Source organism: Aedes aegypti, chromosome 2, assembly GCF_002204515.2.
Source record: "Aedes aegypti strain LVP_AGWG chromosome 2, AaegL5.0 Primary Assembly, whole genome shotgun sequence".
In the NCBI taxonomy this organism is placed as follows: Eukaryota; Metazoa; Arthropoda; class Insecta; order Diptera; family Culicidae; genus Aedes; species Aedes aegypti.
Window position 1 is genome coordinate 472,751,741 of NC_035108.1, and position 19,799 is coordinate 472,771,539.

The window sequence follows — 19,799 nt, forward strand, 5'->3', positions numbered from 1 at the left end:
TAGGTCTTTTTCGACCCATTTTAACATTCAAATCCATGATAGCCCTAGATAGTCGAGAAAATTACCAAACTAAAAAGATCTACGAGCGGACCATGGTAAGAGTCCAACCCTCGACCCTAACCATGGTCTTGGTGAATAGCTACGCGTTCACTACTACGGCTATATGGGCTTTTATTACTTACCAATCCTAACTGTGTTGCTTCAGGAACAGTGAAACAAACAAATTGATAGGATCTTATAAGTTTCGTACTCTGGTTGTTGCATTTGGGGTGTGATTAGTCTGCAGTAGCTGTCGAATGTAGTAGGCATGTATATTTTAGAAGTCACGGGTCGACTCGCATCCAACCTCTTTTTACGACCATTATAGGGTAAGAAAAATGTAAAAAAATCAGGGCTATAATTATGTTTTTATTTTTAATGCAACGTCTCGATGTGGAAATACTGATCCAAAATAATGAACAATAAATCCCCTGTAAATACTGTCTTCAGCGAAGTTTCAGTACTGAGTAGAATCTACATGTAGGATCATCCTTCTAGTTGTAACTTGGACGGTAGGGGCGTTTTTCTAACTTGTACCAGATAATATGATTATACTCAGCTTCGCATGACGACAGTGCAACGGTTTGTTGCTTGCGGCTGGCCCAGGACACGGTGTTCCCAAAAACCTTGAAGATGTAGCCGCTAACGGATTTTCTATCCTCAGCATCCGATGCCCAGTCGGCGTCCCCATAACCAACCAGTGCCTCAGCGTCGTCGTTCAACTTGTATTTGAGCTTCAGCTTCTTCGTACCCTGCATGTAACGGACTACTCTTTTCAGCGCTTGCCAATGGGCTTCACCAGGTTGAACTTGGAAACGACCCAGGTTTCCAACCGCATAACATATGTCGGGTCGGACACACAGCATCGTGTACATGAGACTGCCCAGCAGTACGCGATAGGGATGCGACACAGGATTCGCAGCTCGTACGAGCAGTAAGCAGCCTTTCTCCATCGGGGTCTTGACGGGATTGCTGGTTTGCAGGGCCGCATTTACGGGGGGGGCCGAGGTGGCCATGGCCCCCGGGCCCCCACAATTTAGGGGCCCCCACAAATTTTGAAAATATGTATAGTTAAACTTTTACGAAAAATTAGAATTAATACAATAGTACATACAGTCGCCTCTCCACATCTAGATATCGAAAGGACCATCGAGATAGGGAGAGATCAAGACATAGAACAATTTTTTAACGAATACTAGATCTCCGTTAAGCGTAGTATGCACTTTAACAGAAAAGTAATCGCCTATCTCGATGCGAGGGAAATTTCTTGCAAGAAATGCTCAAGAAAACTATTTTTCTTTGATCGCAGTACGCAGTTGAAAAGAAATGTCATTTCAAATGGAGCTCACTGTAGGAAAATTCTTGACCATTTCTTGAGCAGAAATTTTTACTTTTCTTGAGCGGAACAGCATACTTAGCTTTACCTGGAAAATTAAAAACAAACAGATGTCATTTCGTCTTCGCAAATTGTTTTGAATCTCTAAAATCTAGTCTAGTAACCTTTGATAATGGGCATATCGACAAACGGAGAGAAAATTGGGAACGAAAATCACATCTAGATATAAAGATATCGAGATAAGGAGAATATCGAGACATGGAGAGTGGAAATACATGCAGAATGAAGGGACTGAAAAAATCATTGACATAGAGAGAGATATCGACAGGGTGTCGACTACCTGGAAAAACCTGGAAAGTCAGGGAATGTCAGGGAATTCTATTTTTGACCTGGAAAGTCAGGGAAAATCAGGGAATTTCACTTGAAATTAGGGAAAAAATATCAATACTACAACATTAAAAGTCAGCAATAAGTTAATAATCATGATGTTCACTATCAATTCGAAATATCGAAAAAATGTGCAATTAATCTTTTAAAATAGCAGTTTACCATTGAGAAAATGCTATTATGCTTATTAGAGTAAACTGTACTTTATTGCATATATTTATACATACTTATGACACATTTGTGGTATACGTACCATGGTAAAATTATCTTGAAATGAGTTCCATGCTGATAATTGTCTTCATTCAGGATAGCCTTGGAATAATTTTCTTGACGACTTGTACCATGGTATATGTATCAGGTTATCTGTCCAAGGTATTATACTCAAAATTGTTTGCTTTTTAACAGTTCTCTACGAACAACTACTTCGAAATTGGCGTGGATTGTTTTAAACATATTTTGTTCTAAAGTTTCCTAGACCAACTCATTGCCTAGTTTCGCGCATTTTGCTCAAAATCTAAAAAAAGGGAATTAACTCCATCCAATCATGTCAATCTTTACAAGTTAGCTATCCAAGTGAAACTGGTGAAACTATTTATAGAGAAAAACCAATAAGGATTCTAGTATTTAAGTGAAGATGAATAAAAGCCGTATCTCAAAATTTCAAGAGCACAAATCTGGTGAATCAAACAATCATTTATTAAAAAAAAAGATTTTGGTTACTCGCTGGTGGCGCTCAATCGATAATTTTTTCAGCTCTGAACGCTGTTTGGTTCTCTTGATTTTGCTCCTGATGATGGTACATTTTTTTGTTGAAGCATGAAAAAATAAATGAAAAATTTTGTCCAAAAATGCCTATGTTTCAGATATAAGGGTATGGGCAGGATATTTCCTGATTTTTTCAGGAACTTTCTTAAAGATATGCCGAGTTTTTTCCCAATACTCAGGAAATTCTCCAGAAATACTTAGGATACCTCTCGAAAATCCTTGATTTTCATCAAGGAATCCAAAACATCATTGAAAAGCAGAAATTTCAGGAATGTTCTATGAAAGAATCTGCTCGATATCTATTGGCGTTTGGTGAGATTACTTGGAGATACTCATACAAAAGTTGTTAGAGGAGTACCTCGGACCATTTCTGAAGGCACGACAAATTCAAGAGGAACATCAGAAAACTTATTATTAGCGCATTATTCAATCCTTTAATGCATTCAGTTAAGAATATTTAGATAAATCCCTCGGGGAGAAAACCTACGTAATTCATATCGGAATCCTAAAAAAATAACTAAAACAAATTACCTGTAACGAAACATTGTTAACAATTATTGAAAGTACCCTAAGAAAAAAAAGAAAACATTTTTGGAAAAAAATCTATGTGATTCCTGAAAAATCCTGAATTCTACGAATTCCAAATGCTATTCTTGAAGAAACTCAAGACTGAAAGAAGTTCTCTAACAATTTGTAAAGAATCATGGAGATTAGGAGCTTCTAGAGAAAAATCCTAAAAGAGTTCACGGAGAAATATCTGGAAAAACATGTTTAAGAATTTCGATAGGAATTTGTTAGACATCGATGTGGAACTCTTTGAAGCAATTCTTCAAGAAAGTTCTTTGGCAATGGCTAGCTTTTTACCTGGGAAAAAATGGCCAAATTTCAGCATAACTTTCTTCCACTAAAATGCATGGTGGATGATCGTAATAGTGTTGTGTATTATATAAAAAAATTATAATGATGTTTAGGCAGAAAGGAGTCCAAAATTGTCGTTTATGCCTGAAATTTGTGAAATTATATCTGAGGTAGTTCAGTAGCCGAGTACATCTTTGTTCATACGAATTTTCAAATTTGGAAAGTAATAGATACTCAATTGCTCAGTTTTATCATATCAACTAGAATAAGCGCTCTAGAATGTTATCTGACAGGTATATTTGAGTAAAGTTGAACTTTTCCTCAGTTTGTACGTTTGACCTATAACATAAACTATACATCATGCAAATCTTTGGATATGTATCTTCTTGTACAAAGCCTACTTCAATTTAACCAATTCAGTTATCTGGAATTTTTCTGGAAAACGACTGGAAGGTCAGGGAAAGTCAGGGAATTTTGTTTTCAAAATTGAGTCGACACCCTGATCGAGATGTTGAACATCGAGATGTGGAGAGTCGGCTGTACTTCTTTGATTCGTTTCATATGATTTGAAAGATTCAATTATTTAATTTCAAAAATCCGGAATAATGGTCAAATAGAAATACTTAAACAAAATATTAAAACATTATGAATTGGGTCCTAAAATTTTTAATGAAATCTTGTTTTTATATAACAACACGAAAGAGCATGTTACTGCAACTACTTTAGCAATTTTTCCCGTTCAAATAACGGCTATATCATGTTTAAACTTTAATTTAAAAATTGGGTCCATAAATGAACCTTGACACTTTTGATCACGTTTGACGTTCGCTTAGTCGACAAAAACACCACATGAGTTTTAATTTTAACTCTGGGGTTGTTCCTAACTGACATTTCGAAAGGGACACGGAAAACAAAATATACCTAAAATTTAAGTTTAAGCCAAGGGGTGTGACAAAATCTAAAGCAACATGAAAAAATGTTTTTTAGACTTAAACCAACGAAAAAAACTAAAAAATTGAGTAAACATGTGTTTTTGGCCTAAACTTAAGCGTTTGGCACTAAAATTGGGACAGGGCTTTAGGACCATATTGGATTTTGTTGTCTTCACAAGAATCAAGAAAATTGAAAAAGATTCAGAAACGATTTGGATAAATAAGTAGCCATCCTTTTGCTTTTATTCCTAACGATTTTCTAACGTGACTTTTCAAAAAGCTTTCTCAAAGAATTTTAAGAGTTCGAATGCAATTTTTATATCTGCAGATTAGGTAATAGGACTTGAAAATTAAAATATTTATTTTGTAAATGGTTACCGATCACACTGCAGGGCTGTTTGCTGCTCGTAGTATGTATTCTTCATCATTTTCTCTAGGAATTTCGTCAGAATTTAGATATATTCGGAGATTATTTAGAAGATTTCTCCAGAAGTTCATTAAGTGATTTATTTCCCGTGGAATCTCTCCATGAATTTTATTTTGGATATCTCAAGAATATAACCTATATTCCAAGGATAACTGTGGAAATTATCTTAGAGATTCCATCAGGAATTTCCCTAAAGATTATTTTAGGTGTTTTTCAAGGAAGTCCTAGGTACTCCGGGATTTTTTGCGATGATTTTTCCATCTATTTCCTCAGAGTATCCTCAAAGGTCTACGTTCAGAATATCTCTAAGCAATCTTTGTAAGATCTCCTAGAGTAATAACTGTAGAACTCGTTTGAAGTATTAGAAGAGAATATCTGGAGAAACTCCTAACATAGCCTTCAAAAAAAAAGTCGAGGTAATCCCTGAGGAAATCTCCTACTAGAGATAGTTACGTTGGAGTGCTCAAGTATTTTTTGGAGACAACCTTGTAAGCATCCTTTGTAAAATCACTGGAAGAATTTCTGGGAGAATTGGTAGAGGCATCTCTAGAAGTTTTTCTAGAGAGATCCCTGTATGAGTCCCTGAAAGTATTTCAGTTGATATCTCTGGACAAATCACTAGAAGATTTCTTGAATATTTTTCTCGAGAACCTGCTGAACAGCCGCGTTAAAGTCCTTGATTTTTTTTCTGAAGCCTGTAGAATTTTGTATCAGGATTCACTGCAATCAGAATAAAGAAGACTTTAGAGACCATTTTGAACAAATCTCTTAAAAAAACGCTACGTCAATTCGCAAAACTCTTAAGTAAATCTGTATGTTCAACAACATAAATACTAAAACAAGAATAGAATGAACATAATTTGAATAGACCAATAAAAAAGGAATCATCGGATGAATTTTGTTGTTAACGAATAAGCCCCAAAAAACATTGAATTTAACAGGTTGAACATATAAAATCCAATAAGATAGGAGGCGGATCCTATTCTTGGCACTTTTCAATCACTTCGGCAATGGGATTTTTTGAAAGCCACTGAGCTCATATTCGACAACAATATGCGTCGTATCGGAGTGCTTCTTATTGCAAAGATTCATACAATTCAGCCAAAGTGGCTCTGCACCCTATATAAATATTAAAGAGAACATCAGTTACGTAATTTAAATTTAAAAATGATTTACGTTCATAAGGGATTTAAGCCATATTTTGAACGTTATCAATTGTTACAAAGAACTTTAAAAATATATATTCTATTCTAAAGTATCAAAATGTTTTTCTGGGGAAAGGGCCCCCACAATACACTGAGCCCCGGGCCCCCACATTTGTAAATCCGGCCCTGCCTAGATATAAGAAATGAATGTAATGTTTGGAATGATACTAATAAAGATATTAAAAAAAAAGGGTCCAGTCGATCGCTAGCGATGAGCAAATCGTCTTCATCTACGTAGATGATGATATATATATACGCTGCGGTTGGCTCGACTTGGATCCCCTTGGAAACGTAAAAATCCCGTTGATCGTTGGATCGACAGTCAACTTGATCAACGCCCTTGATCGACAGTCAACTTCGAAATCGAATGCCCCAGAGCAGCACTAGCCATGGCCTCATACTCTCGGAACTTCTGGAACACCTCGGACTTCTTCTTGATGGGATATGCTACTGGATCCTCAGAAATACCTGTTACCATGTCATGCTTGACGAGTGCCTGCAAGCTCTTGCTCCCCAAATGGGCCAGTCGACGATGCCACAGATTACCGTTCACAGTTCCACACATGTTGGCCGCCACAGTATTGACGCGGAGATCGAGCTCGTAGAAGTCTTTCCGCATAGGACACCTCGCAATCAGATCACGACCGTGCTTGAGGATTGCTTCCTTTTTTGTGAATGTGACATCCAGATCCGTTTTTGCCATCTTCTTTACAGATAGCAGGTTCGCTCCAAGATCAGGTACGAAAAGGACATCATCCAGGCTGATATACCATCAGTGTACCAGTATCCGCTCATGCCCCTATTTCCGCTCACGAGAGTAAAAATTGATTTTTCATGTTAAAAATCAACATTTTTCGCACGGATATATTCTAGCAATATTAACAACTTTCAAATGAAGTCGTCTGACATTATTTTCATTTGATAAAATAATTCTTTATATTGAAAACATAAGACCTCGTGAGCGGTTATTGGGCCACTAGGAATTTGTGTGTGTTCCAATAACCGCTCATACGAAAAATTGAACAACATTTTAAAGAAATGTCGATTTTAGTATATAGCCTTTTTTATTACAGTAGTAGATATGGTTTGACCACAGAAAATATCAGCATAAATAACACAATTCGAAATTATGCATATTTTAGAAAGTTCGTCACGAAATCTGTTTAACGTGAGCGGAAATAGGAACACTTAGAAGCATTTGTTATTGTTATTAAATATTTTTTTATGAAAGTTTTTCAAATTCTTTTTATTTTGCCGCTGATTACCTATACTTGGAGCTACACTGTGATATAAAAATAGTATTGATCGACACAATAGTTATTTTATAATAAACATTTGAACACATAACTTCCCTTAAATGAGCGGAATCTGGTGCACTGATGGTAGTTACCTTCCCTGTTGACGCCTTCGATCATGCCTCGGTGCCAGGAAATCAGGGATTGATCGTCCTTCGCCACGTTAATGACGACAGGTTGCTTCAGCTTCGTGAGGTCGGCGAAACAATGCTTCACGTTTACAATGTGATCTGATGCTCCGGAATCCAGCTTGAAGGAAACCACTTTCTTATCTTGCGTTTGGGAACATCTTCCGGTCATGAAAGCCACCGCCTTACCTCCAGAAACAGCGTTAGCTTCATATTGCCTATCCGTCTTTAATTTCACACGACAGTCCTTGGCCTTGTGTCCCTTCTTCTGGCAGCGATTGCACTTTCCGGTGAACTTACCAGGCTTTTGCTTCGATCCTTGAAATGCTGCAGCATTTTCTTGGTAAGAATCCGCCCGGTCGGTTTTCTTGAGCTCCTCGGCAAGAAGTCGCTCGCGAACAACATCCAGCTTGAGATTTACCTCGCCTAGATTTTCCAACGCCGTTACTAACGGATTGAACGACTCGGGAAGGGTAGCAAACAGCTGGGACACAATATCGTTTTCTTCAAGCTTCGCTCCAACCAGCTTCCAACATCCGCAGCTTCGCAAGTTGCTTCCTGACGAACGTTTGCGATGAGACGGACTTCTTAGCGTAGACGGTTTCAAGGCTATTCCAAATCTCCTTGGACGTCTCCTTGTCCCGCACCAGATCCAGCAGATCGTCATGGATGAATGAGATCAGCAGGTACGCCGCCTTACCGTCATCTTCCTGGAATTTCGTGAGCTCGGCCACTTCCGCCGGAGGATCGTTCTTGAGTACATCCAAAAGCTTCACGGACTTCAAATATTTCTCCACTCGAAAACGCCAGTTATCGAAACCGGTGCCCGAGAATAGCGGGATCCCGTGGACCGAATCCTTGCGTGAGTCGCCCATAACCTCTTGATAATAACCGGAACAAAGTTTTAAGAGTAGAAAGGAATTTTATTTAACTAGCTTGAGTGGAGACTTGAACAGTAATGAAAAAAACTGCACCGTTGTTTATTAAAGAAAACTTCGGTTGCTAGGGAGACCATCGGTCTCCAAGGAGGTCATCAGCACACTGCGTTACCGATTTACTCCAACACATCTTCATTCGAATAATCGTTTTTTTTTTCGCAACGTCGCGTCGCCGAAGTTTTTTTTTTCTCGTTTTAGTTTGCACGCGTTCTCAGTGCAATTGAGTTCAGTTTCTCGCGTCGCCTGAGTAATATTTTGCTTTTGTGAAATGAGCATGCTGATAAAAAGTAGCTACAGCTTCTCAATCAAGGATAGATGATCAATTTGGTGAGCTCGTTTCATGTTTTTATTTTGAATGTACAATATATTATGAAGCGTATTTTTATCATGACAACGGTGGGAATTTTTCTTAAATAAATTGATTTAACAAAATATAAATAATTCGGCACTTTAAGTGTCGGCATAGACTCTCGTACTTTAACATTAAAAACCTCATACGTTTCAGTGATTGAAAATGAACTCAGTGGAGTGACAACTGTGGTGAAGTGGTATTCATAATAGCATTGGTTATAGTTTCGCGCGGATATGAACTATGCAATTTCAATCAGAATATCCCAATTACGATCAATAAATCAAATGACTAACAGTTTTAATTGATTTTGTAGAATATATGTTAAGTCTAACAAGAATTGTATTCATGTTCCTTCAAGCGTTGGATGCCATTGAACTTCATAGGCAAGAATATCGTAGCTTGGTAGAGAATTAGACAAAGTTTTTCGTCGACTACTAAATAATGCTTTACACTATTTTAAATGGTGGTGAACGGAACTAGGATTTCCAATATTGGGTGTCTTGATTAAATTTCGAGATAGATCAATTTTTCTAGCTTTTAATTGTCTATCACGTTCAAAATATTAAATGTTCTCATGCAGCACTTATCGATTCTCGGCAGAAGACCTATCTCAATACTTTGTAATTAACAACTAAAACTATGCTCATTCTACATCATTCAATTTTCATATCCCTTTTTAGAATAAACATTTTAGTAGTGAGTAGTATATTTAACCATATTGCAAATTTAACAAGTTTAAGATTTCTTAGGGCTTAGGGTTGCATGAATCACATCACTTACCAAGGTGAATTCTGATCATGCTGCTATGATCCCTCCCCACTAACAAAATTCCTTCTTATGACAACCATGGAGATGCAGAGGTGATCTCGGTCTTTAGTAACAATGGATGTCACACCAACATTCCTTTCCTTCACGGATGACCGTAAGGACGTGGCCGGCGCCGTTATTGGCTTTTTAATGTTTGGGGTTCTCGAAAGTGTACATTGAAGATGGGAAGCTACTCCCAAGCTACATCTCTTGGTTCCTTGTGCAACTTCGATTATTCTGGTCAATCACTGAATAGCAACTACGAATTGTACGGTCATCAATGCCTATGCTATGCTTATGCATTTATATATATATATACAGTCACCTATGTAACTCGACCCAAGCCCGAGGATGGAAAACAGCGCGCTTCGACGGCGAAGTATTCACTGAAGCCCTGAGGCGCGAACGAAACACTCTGGACCTAAACGGTGAAGAGCTAGTTGCTATGATATCACGAGCGTGTGATGCTTCCATGCCGAGAAAAGCCCCTCCTAGAGAGAACAGGCCGCCAGTGTATTGGTGGTGCGAATCAATTGCAAATCTTCGAGCAATCTGCCTTCGGGCTAGACGAAGAATGCAACGCGCACGCACAGAAGCACAAAGAGAGGAACGCGGTGCAGCATTCAGAGAGGCAAAGTTGGCTCTCAAAAAGGAAATCAAGAGTCGAAAACGGGCATGCTTTGAAAGTCTATGCTAGAGTGCCAATTCTAGTCCATGGGGTGCCGCCTACAGAGTGGTAATGGCTAAGACCAAAGGAGCCATAGCGCCCCAAGAGAAATCGCCCGAGTTGCTGCGATCGATAATCGATGTACTCTTCCCGCACCATCCCATAAGCCCATGGCCCCCAGCGCCGTATGCGGCAGATGAAGGAGAAGAAATGGCGAGAGTGACGAACGAAGAGCTGGCAGAAGTCGTGAAATCATTCGCGTCAAACAAGGCACCGGGACCCGATGGTATCCCGAATGTTGCCTTAAAAGCGGCAGTGAACACGGATCCGGACATGTTCAGAACCACGATGCAACGCTGCATTGATCAAGGAATCTTCCCGGATGTATGAAAGCGACAGAAATTGGTGCTACTACCAAAGGCGGGGAAACCACCAGGTGACCCGTCGGCGTATAGACCTATCTGTCTACTAGATACGACGGGCAAGTTATTGGAGAGGTTGATTCTCAACAGACTAGTACCGTATACGGAGAGTGCGGACGGCCTGTCCAACAACCAGTTTGGATTCAGAAAAGGTAAATCTACTCTGGACGCCATCCAGTCGGTCGTTCAAACAGCTGAGGTGGCAATCGAGCATAAAAGGAGCGGCATCCGTTACTGCGCGGTTGTCACTCTGGATGTGAAGAATGCGTTCAACAGCGCAAGCTGGGAAGCAATAGCACACGCGCTTCACCGCCTCAAGGTACCGGTGCAGTTGTGTAAGCTTCTAGAAAGCTATTTTGATGGTAGGATTCTACTGTATGACACAGAGGAGGGGCAGAAAAGCGTTCGAATTACCGCGGGAGTACCTCAAGGTTCAATCCTGGGCCCGCTGTTATGGAATGCGATGTACGATGACGTACTGAGGCTGCCCCTTCCGACGGGTGTTAAGATTGTTGGCTTCGCCGACGATATCACCCTAGTGGTCTATGGTGAATCGATGGAGGAAGTAGAGTTGACAGCAGCGCACTCTATTTCCCTGGTTGAGGAATGGATGAAGTCTAGGAAACTAGGACTGGCCCGTCACAAGACTGAGGTGGTGGTGGTCAACAACCGCAAGTCCGAGCAACGGGCGCTTATCTCGGTAGGTGATTGCACCATAGAGTCCAAGCGATCCCTTAGGCATCTTGGGGTAATGATCGATGACAAGCTGAGCTTCGCTAGCCACGTTGAATATGCCTGTAAAAGGGCATCTACGGCTATAGCGGCGCTTTCGAGGATGATGTCTAACAGCTCTGCTGTAATTGCCAGCAAACGCAAGCTGCTGGCAAGCGTGGCGCTATCCATACTAAGGTATGGAGGACCAATCTGGTCAAAAGCGCTTAGAACGAACAGAAACCTAAAGCGGTTGGAAAGCACGTACAGGATAATGTGCTTAAGAGTAGCAAGTGCATACCGGACGGTATCTAAAGAGGCCGTGTGCATCATAGCCGGGATGACGCCCATCGGGCTCATCATCAAGGAAGATGTTCAATGCTTCAACCAAAGGGGTACCAGAGGAGTCCGCGACACGTGTAAAGAGGAAACGCTCAGAAGCTGGCAGCAGGAATGGGATAACTCCACTAAGGGTAGATGGACCCATCGACTAATACCAAATGTGTCAGATTGGTATGGTAGAAGCCATGGGGAAGTGAACTTCCACCTGACGCAGTTTCTGTCAGGACATGGTTGCTATAGACAGTACCTGCATAGGTTCGGGCACTCAGAATCTCCTGCGTGCCCCAATTGTGCTGGTGTAGAGGAAACAGCGGAGCATGTCGTGTTCGATTGCCCCCGTTTCATTGTTGTGAGAGGTCGCATGCTCACTACATGCGGAGGGGACACGTCCCCCGACAATATTATAGAGAGAATGTGTGCGGATGCCGAGTGCTGGAATGCAGTAACTACGGCTGTCACTCACATTATGTTAGAATTGCAGCGTCTATGGCGCGCCGACCAAGAGTTGGTTGCAGAGGATTAGCCCTGCCGAGGCTGGTCCCTTGTTGTTGAAATAAAACTACGAAACAACAACAAGGCTATCCCGCTCCACACCGCAGGCTACTGACTGATATCGCTACCAGCCAGCTCCTCTCTTTTATTTCATGTCTGGGTAAAGATATCTACAATTCATTCACTTAAATACTACCTCTACAATTTTTACCCAAAGACATCTCCACAACAGGGTGTGTGATGTACCTGCTCTCCAACACTCCTCCTCATCACACAACCTTCAAACCGCCATCTGCCACCGAGCTCTCTTGTCCACTAAGCTCCTCCTGGCACTGAGCTCCAGCTACCGAACTCCTCCTGGCCAGCTGTACCATCGTCCACTTGATCAACCACGCCGTCCTCCGAGCTCCTCTTGACTTCCGAGTTCCTCCCGCTGTTTCATGCTCGTCGTCCGATCAGCCAGCATCCGCACCTTCAGCCTCGTCCTCAGCATCTTGGCCTCCAACTCTTGGGCACCTCGTCCAAGCCACCTCCCGTCCAGACTCAACCTTCCGTCCAGGCTCTACCTCCTCACCGAGATTCTGCCTCCTCGTCTAGGCCATGTCTCCTCGTCCAGGTGCTTCCTCGTGGTCCCTCATTGAAGCTGCCTCAGCGTTGTCCAGGCGTTTCTGGGCCCATAACCTGTTGAAAGGCTAGTCCGCTAAGACCACGCAGATCCTAGCGAGGCTAGCCCGTCCACATCCGATTGCAAATCATAAAGAAATACAATACAGTAGATGTCTCCTTCAACTGGGCAGCTAACTGACTGATATCGCTACCAGCCAGCTCTTCTCTTTTATTTCATGTCTGGGTAAAGATATCTACAATTCATTCACTTAAATACTACCTCTACAATTTTTACCCAAAGACATCTCCACAACAGGGTGTGTGATGTACCTGCTCTCCAACACTTGTAACATTGTTTTAGTCGGCTAGGAGAAGCAGTTTGCCTAGGCTACTTCTGCTACACGTGTTGTGCTATATGCACTGGTCCCTTCCCGAAGAAATACCGTAAGGTGGTTCCGGGGAGATGAGGGTCTGAGTCCAAGGGTCATGTCGATGCACTGTTCACCACTTGAGCAATTCTAAATGAATTGCTCATGCACAGTGCATAGGCTGGTTTTAGCGGGTCGTCGTTGGTGCGTCATCCCCGCATTCCCTGAGTTATCTTCTCAGGGGATCTGTTTGCAGATTTCCCCCTTGTAAAAAACAAAAAAAACAAAAAAAAAAAACAGTCACCTATTCATAACTAGACATGAAAGGGACCATCGAGTTAGGAAGGTTTCAAGTTACAGAAAACAAAACCGATTCATGCGATCTAAAGGACCATCAAAGTTATCTTAGGGTTTTGTTCTACTTCGTCGTAAGCGCTACAATTCGTCGTATCAAACTTTAAATGTTCCACCACGGCGGATATTGAAACTTACCTGCAACATAGATCCATTATCCAAGTGTAATTTTGTGAAATCTGTTATGGTTTGTACACTTGTACACCAAAAATGCAATAAAACTACTGTATTTCGGTAAATAACTTCAGTTCAATTATCCACTTTGCACTTTTTCACCGAAATCGCATGGACGAACACGATTTGAGAGAAATGCTTAGCGATCGCCACACCACTTTCCAACACAAGTTTCTTCCCGCCCCCGTGGGTTACTTACTTCGCCGGGCACTTATTTTCACTATGGAAAACCTTCGTACTTCATCACTGAAGGATTTCATTCCAATCACACGCCGAAAAACTTCAATAAATCACCAAATTTTACGAAATTTCCTCAACCGCCGCGTATAATTGAGAATGTAAACAAAGTTCAATCCGTCGTACTGAGAAAAAAAAAGCTTGTGCGCATCAATGTGTGCGCGAAGCTCGACGTAAAAATACGGTTCCTTTGATTGTATTGTTTTCGCTGTACTGTGAGCAAATGCCATAATTGTACGGTCAAAAGGAATTGTGTTCATATGTTTGGGCTGAATTTTGATTACGAACAATTAATTTCAAAGGAAATTAGTATTAGTACTATCATGATGAAGGAATGGGGAGATGTCCGTAGATCTATATATTCTAGTGAAACATTTTATTAAAGCGTTGATATGCTGTGTTTTAACCACTCAATACACACAGTGAGCCGTAAGTTGTGAGACGAATCTGGAAACTGATTGCGACGGAGTTGAAAACGATACGACGGATTGAGAATACGGTAAGATGCATTTTATTTGCATTATTTACAAAAATAGATCAAGATTTATCAAAATGTTACTGTACAATGCTAAAGCCGTTTTGAGAAAGAATTGTTTGGCATCGGTTTGTATCAGCATCATTTACTGCAATACTGGGAAAATTGCAGTTCTCACTGATCAATGCTTAATACGATGGATACTAGCACATCACCCTACTCGATATAGGGATACGAAATATCGACTAAGTGAGAGTTGACTTTATATATATATATATATAGAGTAAAGTGGGGTAAAAGTTCGAGTGGGGCAAGAGTTTCTTTTTAAGATTTCTAGCTCAAATCAAATCAAAACTTAGAAATGTCATGGTGGTTCGAATGCTATTCAAGTAAGAGACTTTCACTCCAAATATCATAAAAATCGATTGAGATTTGGAAAAGTTATGGCTATTTGTTGTTTTTCGACGTAAATATTGTAATATTTGGTCAAACTTTCGATGCATGGAACCAAATGAAGATAAAATATTTTTCAATATTTTATGTAAGGGCGTTTCTAGGCCTATCATAAGGATGCTTCGACGTGTATTAGTTTTTCCATCAATAGTTGGAATCAATTTTTGGCCCATAGCGGGGCAAAAGTTCGAATCCGCAGGGCAAAAGTTCGACCCATGTATAAACCCACGGAAATTTTTTCAAATTTCCTTAAATGGACATATTATCTTCAAATTTAGCGAAATTTGCCTGATCGCACGAAAAATGTCATAAAAATTTTACATTTTCACTTAGTTTTGCGAAAAACTGCTATTTTTTGAGTGTATTACAATTAACCCTGTTTTGGGCATTTTTTGATGAAAATTTAGTGTGTATTTTTCGGCAAACATAAGTTTACGGCTGGTATAAGGTATGCCTGGCATAAAACTATTGATATTTTGTGTTTTAGCCAACGAACTTTTGCCCCACACTAGATTCGAACTTTTGCCCCACCGGTGGGGCAAAAGTTCGTTTAAGGGGGCAGGATCCGTCATTGATTTCGGAATTTTCAAAAGCAGTTTTTTTGTTCAAAATCAAGAAAATTTACACGAAAATGTGTTCACTGTATGCTATTCTCCAACCGTAACACAGTGAACACATTTTCATCGAATAATTTTCAGTTTTGAACCAGAAAACTGCTTTTGAAGTTTGGATGATGACGATGATTTCGATGACGGAGCGTTGAGCGTTAAGACAATCAATTTTGAAACTGTTATAACTAAAAATAGGTAAATATTTTGACACAAGTTTGTTCAGCAAAGTTATAGCCAATATGTTGAAGGTTCGCTGTATGGTATTCGTTTCGTTTCATCTGCTATTATTTTCCTGGAAACATTGATTATACCACTAAGGTCGAACTTTTGCCCCACCTTACTCTATATTTGTTATAAAATCCGACTCTATCCAACCAATTGACGCATCAGAAAATATCCAGAAGTATTGCCGAATTGTTAAAAGTCTGTATTCACAGATTGAATAGCCAGTTTCGATTTCTTACTCTGTGATTGTTGAGGTCGAATGACAAGTTTCTTTTAAAGACGACTCATTTTGAATAGAGATTTTTGGCATACTCAGAACAAAACAGTTTATACAAGAACAGGTAGCATTTTAACCCGTATAGGCCTGAGTGAAAGCAAAAATTCTAAAACCCTCAGCGCTCAGCGAATTCTTAATGGATTCAAATTATTTTTTGTCAGTATACTGGCACACATATCTAGTTTCCAGAAGTGGACAGAGAAACGCGGAAATATTCCTGTAGCCAGAGTTATTTCAGAGGGTCACTGGGTAAGGCCGGGTGAAAAGAATACTATGCGTTTGTGCCCCTGGAGGTAGACAAATTTTAAGGAGGCAGGATCCGTCATCAATTTCGGAATTTTCAAAAACAGTTTTTTCTTTCGTAATCTAGAAAATTTACAGGAAACTGTGTTCACTGTATTCTGCTCTCCTACCGAATGAACAGCATGTTCACTGTGACACATTTTAAGCGAATAATTTTTAGTTTTGAACAGAAAAACTGCTTTTCAAGTTTCGATAATGACGATGATTACGATGACGGAGCGTTGATCGTTAATTGCATCAATGTAAACCTTTTGAGAAACGATTTAATTGGATAACTATGAGTTTTGCATTTGGTTGATCCTACAAATGATCAATTTCGGGTCCCGGGACGCCTCAAACTTACGATAAAATGACTAATTTGTGAACATTTGTGCCAAGCTTATGGGAACGCATTTTAGTGCACAATTATGTTTGATTCCTATTTTTCGAGAATTGCAACGGTTCAGTATTCAACAAATCTATAGCCGGTTCTTCCGGGCGTTACGTCCGAATGGCCACATCCGGTATATTTTAAATGGTGCATAACTCTTCATTTATATTGTTGAATATCAGATCTTAATGATTTACTTGGCATGCCCCAAAAATAGCCCTTTTTTTACCCGACTTGACCCAGTGACCCACCGGAATAACTCCGGCCACAGGAATATTTCAGAGTTCCTCTGGCCACTTCTAGAAACTAGATATGTGGGCCAGTAAACTGACAAAAAATCATTTGAATTCGCTAAGAATTCGCTAAGCCGTGAAGATTTTAGTATTTTTGCTTTCACTCAGGCTTATACGGGTAAAAGAATGCAAATAATTTTCATAATGCCAAACGTCCATTATGGGGAACGTCCTAAAAACACGAAATCGAGACGTGACAGGTCGTTTAGAAATACACGCACCAGCGCACAGAGCCTGCTGCGATCAGAATAAAGTTTTTGGCTGAAGAACGCAGGAATATTTGACTACCTAGCAGAATACATGTTTTGCATCTTTATAAATCTGATTTCAAGACCATACTGTCCTGAAAAGCATCGTTAAGCTCGTTATCGAAAAATGGCTTTCTTTCATCTACTTCCCAAAAGCATCCAACCACCGTTGCTTATTTTTCTAGTATATGTTTAAAATATATAGAGTCTATTCTTCTTCTTCCTCTTTCTAATATGTTCCAAATAGAGTTTCACATTCAAGTGTAGTATCGATATTCTCCACTAGGTTTTTTTTAGTCCGTTTCTTAGTTACTCCTACTTCAAAAGTATATTCGACACACTCGGGGTATTCACCAGTTCTACCATTTCCTGTTTTCCTATGTGATGATGATGACCGTATCAACCTATTCACGTCCCATTTTTTTCTTTTTTGGTTGTGACTTGTCTCTCGCTATACTGTAGCAGCTTTCCTATTTAGTATAGTTGTAACACTGGACAAAGTTTGCATTTTTCTTTTTCGTTTTATGCTGCTAAAATATGCTGCTTGCTTTACTTGCAGAGACATCAATTTGATTATTACATTTGTTTTACGGCATTTTGTATCTATGTTTTGTAGGTATTGTTGAAGTGCAAAATCTACTGGTTTTATGTGATTTTTGGTCATCTTATTAACTGACTGATTCGTTTATTGCTGATTTAGCATTGTTGATATGACAGATTTCCTGTTTTACAGAGTCTACTTCGGTCAAAAAGCAGAAGTGGACCGTGTTTTCGATTATTCTTGTTCATGGGACATAGGATGGTCGATTTCAGTTTTCAGTGTGAAGTGTGCTTTTGTAGATTTTTGGGAATGTTGTTAACTTTGGTATCAATTCTTTAAATGTTGCATCTGACAGTACTCGTGTAACTTTTCATTATTTCTTATGAGCTTGCTTTGGAGACAGCTTCATGCAGTATGCATTATATGTAAGTAGAAGGCAGTATTTTTCGTACAAAGTTACCATTTTTCTCAAGATAAATGTTTGATCTAAAAACAAGAGATAGTCTTAATTTTGAAATTAGTTTCACCTAGAAATTCAATTTTATCATAAGGCTTGAAAGTCTCTGTCTGTATTTAAGGTTCATATAGGATTCCGTGAGTGATTTCCATTTTGTCTGATTTGATGATCAATTACAACTGTGTATTGCACGTACATTTTCACTCGTTTGTGTATTATCTCTGCGCTTAGATTTGTCTTTGTTTCACTAAAATCTATGGGTATCTAAGTTCTTAAAACATCTGGTAGCTTATCGGATTGTTTCTCAACATCATATTTTTGGTTTTCTTGGTTAGCAATCTCTCAAAAGCAAAAGTCATTCGCTTCGAGAGAAAGAGAGAGACACATGCACTCTAATAGCCCATTCTACTCGTTGGTTTCTATAAACTTATTAAAATTGTAATGCTTTTTACCTAAAACTGAACAAAGATGTGAATAACGTCGTGTTAAAATATCTCTCAATGGAATACGCTTAATACATACAAGGATATTTGATCAAAAATCCTGCTCAAATATCGCATCATTGATTTATTTTTGAATATTTCCATAATAATTGACATTTACAGCAAAAGTTTCCATTTCTAGAAGAAACTTGCATATAGTTTTTGCAAAGTCAACACGAAGATGAAGCGTCAAGCTAAAACAATTATTTACATATTTCGTTCATTGACATTGAATTGGAAAGCAACAGAGAGCAAAGCCGCTAAAATTTCAATCACAATAAAGAGCAATCGCAGCAAACATTGGTTGATCAATACTGCTCACCCGTACCCATGGTCAACGACGGAAAGCAGAGAGAACTAGATCAAAGTGCAAAAGTGAAAAAGTCGGCTGCTTCGATGTTGTTTCAACAAGAATAAACCTACCAAAACGTGCTACAATTAGAAAGCGAAAGGCAACAAAACTTACCGCGCTAGGTTTTTTTTATATCAGAAGAGATTACGAAGTTTAAAATAAATTAAAAAAAGATCTTTTTACAGAAAACACTCGTAAACGTTGATTGCTCTCTCTCTCTCTTCACTCATATATTAGTTTGAAAGAAAAAAATATATTAAAACTTAATTGTTTCTTCTCTAATGAGGAGGGAAAGAGATTTTCGAGAATCCTTATTCCAGGATAACACTATAGGAAACAAAATACGTATGTTTGCACTCGGAAGCAGCACAGACGAGATGACGACCATAACGACAAACGACGATAACCAGCACCAATGATGGCGACGACGAAGGCGACGATTATAAAAACGAGACGACGATTTTGTGTGCTAAGCTGATGTTAGACGATTGTAGTTGGAAGAAAGCCGGCTGATAAGAGCAGAGACAATGCTGCTTCCATTTCTCCACCGCCTACTATCTTGAACGAATGCGTCTCTATGGTGTCACGTGTGTGCTTAAGTGTGTATGTTTCGTATGTATGTGTGTGCGCATCCAAATACTCACTATTGTGAAGACAATAATGGCCCGCAAAAAGGATGTGGTGGGAGGATTTGGATTATCCGTTCGAGGTCGACTCGAGGAGACGGATTTAGAGAGGTTCAGCTGCGGCGGACGGCATATATTCCTTCAGTAGATCGCGTAGTCGAAGAATTTCCTTCCCGGCAGCGGCCAGGTCACCTTGCAGGGAAAGTTCACGCTCCCGTAGTCGTTTGATGTCACGCTGGCAGGT

General features: G+C 39.7%; 1 protein-coding gene across 9 annotated transcripts in view; it reads right to left on the minus strand.

The window, feature by feature from the left end:
* Positions 1-17,273: 17,273 nt before the first annotated feature.
* LOC5567344 (rap1 GTPase-activating protein 1) overlaps positions 17,274-19,799 on the minus strand; it is a 513,675-nt gene continuing 511,149 nt past the window's right edge. For all 9 annotated transcript variants that reach the window (XM_021848361.1, XM_021848360.1, XM_021848362.1 and 6 more), the window contains one exon: positions 17,274-19,799. In XM_021848361.1, coding sequence (XP_021704053.1) covers positions 19,659-19,799 — 141 coding nt within the window. In that variant the 3' untranslated portion in view covers positions 17,274-19,658.